Here is a 1695-nt window from a genome sequence, read left to right as displayed (position 1 = left end):
TCTTTTTAAAATATCATCAACTATATTTGAGTCCATTGTTGAAACTGTTGTGTCGATCTCTCTTACTGCCTGAAAGAAAGGATAATGATTAGAGAATTAGCTTCCACAGCGTCCCTCCGTTACATACACTGACTGCTTGGGAAACTCTTGCTGTAACAGCAGGTGGTTAGTACAGCAGTTCACACACATTTTGTTTCATGACGTTGACTACAATTCCCCACAGTGTAACTGCTCTCTTCCCACTTCCTCCCTGTAGTCACCTCTTCCCTGTGTCCTTCCCTCCCATGTTAGGTTTTTACTAACTCTCTAACAAACATGATGTCTTTTTCCAGTAATTCCTCTTTCTTGATGACACATCCAAAGTAACGGAGCCAAAGTCTCACATCTTCGCTTCTGACTCTTGTAGCCTTTCATAATCATTCTCTCTGTCTCCACCCCCACCTCCCAAGCTTTATTGATACATAATTGACATACAATTAACTGCACATATTGAAAGTAAATATATATATATATACACACACACATATGTATATATATGTATCACCAACAAGTTTTGGATGACCATATAAAGCCAAATCAGGATAATTATTCATAACAAATTGTATCTACTCAAATCAGAATCTTCTGTGAGTATGAATACGTTTTCCTCAATAAGAACTTCTCAACAGCACTTACAAATCATTCACAAAAGAGTTTTTTACAAAAAAGAAGCTTAATTTTTCTTGCAAAACTTTTAGTTCCAAATGGGATTGTATTTCTACATGAGAAAGAAAGCAGAAAGCCTTGCCATGAAGTGTTTGTTGTCAAATTTTGAAAGCTTGCACAAAAAATTTCTCTTTTGGCAAATAGGTCCGCATCTACTATTTTTCTATTACATTTACGCCTTTTCAGTAAACAGAAAATAAAGGGAGTTGAGCGCTGGTAGCTTTCCCTCGGTCGGTAATTGACACGTCACTAAATGATTTTTTACTAGAACAGCAGCAAGGCACTGCCACCACTTCCCTCTGCTGCCACCTATGGGCCACTTTTATTAACTCAGGAGGTAGATTTAAAAATTTTTGAGCAAATTTTTTTTAAAAATTTACAGTGGATATTAGATGAAAAGAAGAAAAATTAAAGTGAGATGTTGAAATATTACAATTAAATATCATTTCTACAGAGTAGTTCTCCTCACTGGCAAGCTAAGGAGTTGTTGTATCTAGTCTTGGCTATCGGTGTACAACAACGATACTTTACATACAGTTAGCCTTTGGGGTGCTGCACACTGTTCTCAGAACTGCTGTCTCATTTAGTCATCTTTTAAATGTCTGTGAGTTAGACAGGGCAAGTTGTTATCATCCCTGTGTAAGAATTGAGAAAACTGAGGCTTAGGGAAGAGTGACAGGGCCGTGCAATTCCTAGGGGATGTTAAGATCAGAATCTGGATCTTCCGGCTCCTCGTCCAGTGACCTTTTGAAGTTTTCCAAATCAGCCCTGCTCCATATATTATGTTATGTTGTCACACACAGGACGTGAAAGCTACTGACAGTGACTGGCAGTTGCCATTGTGCCAGGAATCTCTGGGAAAGCTGATGGTCGAGGATGCGTGTGTCCCTGCAGACAGTGAGCCAGCCAGGGCTCCGTCCCCCCTGGAGGCCGGCCACCTCACAGAGCGCCTGCCCAAAGCTGTACCAGTGGGGGTGCACCAGCCTGTGA

General features: G+C 40.3%; 1 protein-coding gene across 1 annotated transcript in view; it reads left to right on the top strand.

Annotated features, from left to right (window-relative positions):
• The window catches only part of PDZD2 (PDZ domain containing 2), a 425741-nt gene that overhangs the window by 380925 nt on the left and 43121 nt on the right, over window positions 1-1695 (top strand). Inside the window, exon 17 of the mRNA XM_007951610.2 lies at window positions 1554-1691. Coding sequence (XP_007949801.1) covers window positions 1554-1691 — 138 coding nt within the window. The remainder of the gene's footprint in view (window positions 1-1553; window positions 1692-1695) is intronic.

Source organism: Orycteropus afer, unplaced genomic scaffold, assembly GCF_000298275.1.
Source record: "Orycteropus afer afer isolate SDZICR_OR568_19922 unplaced genomic scaffold, OryAfe1.0 scaffold00302, whole genome shotgun sequence".
Classification (NCBI taxonomy): domain Eukaryota; kingdom Metazoa; phylum Chordata; class Mammalia; order Tubulidentata; family Orycteropodidae; genus Orycteropus; species Orycteropus afer.
The sequence above is the reverse complement of the archived record's forward strand: the minus strand, read 5'-3'. Positions and strand labels throughout refer to the sequence as shown.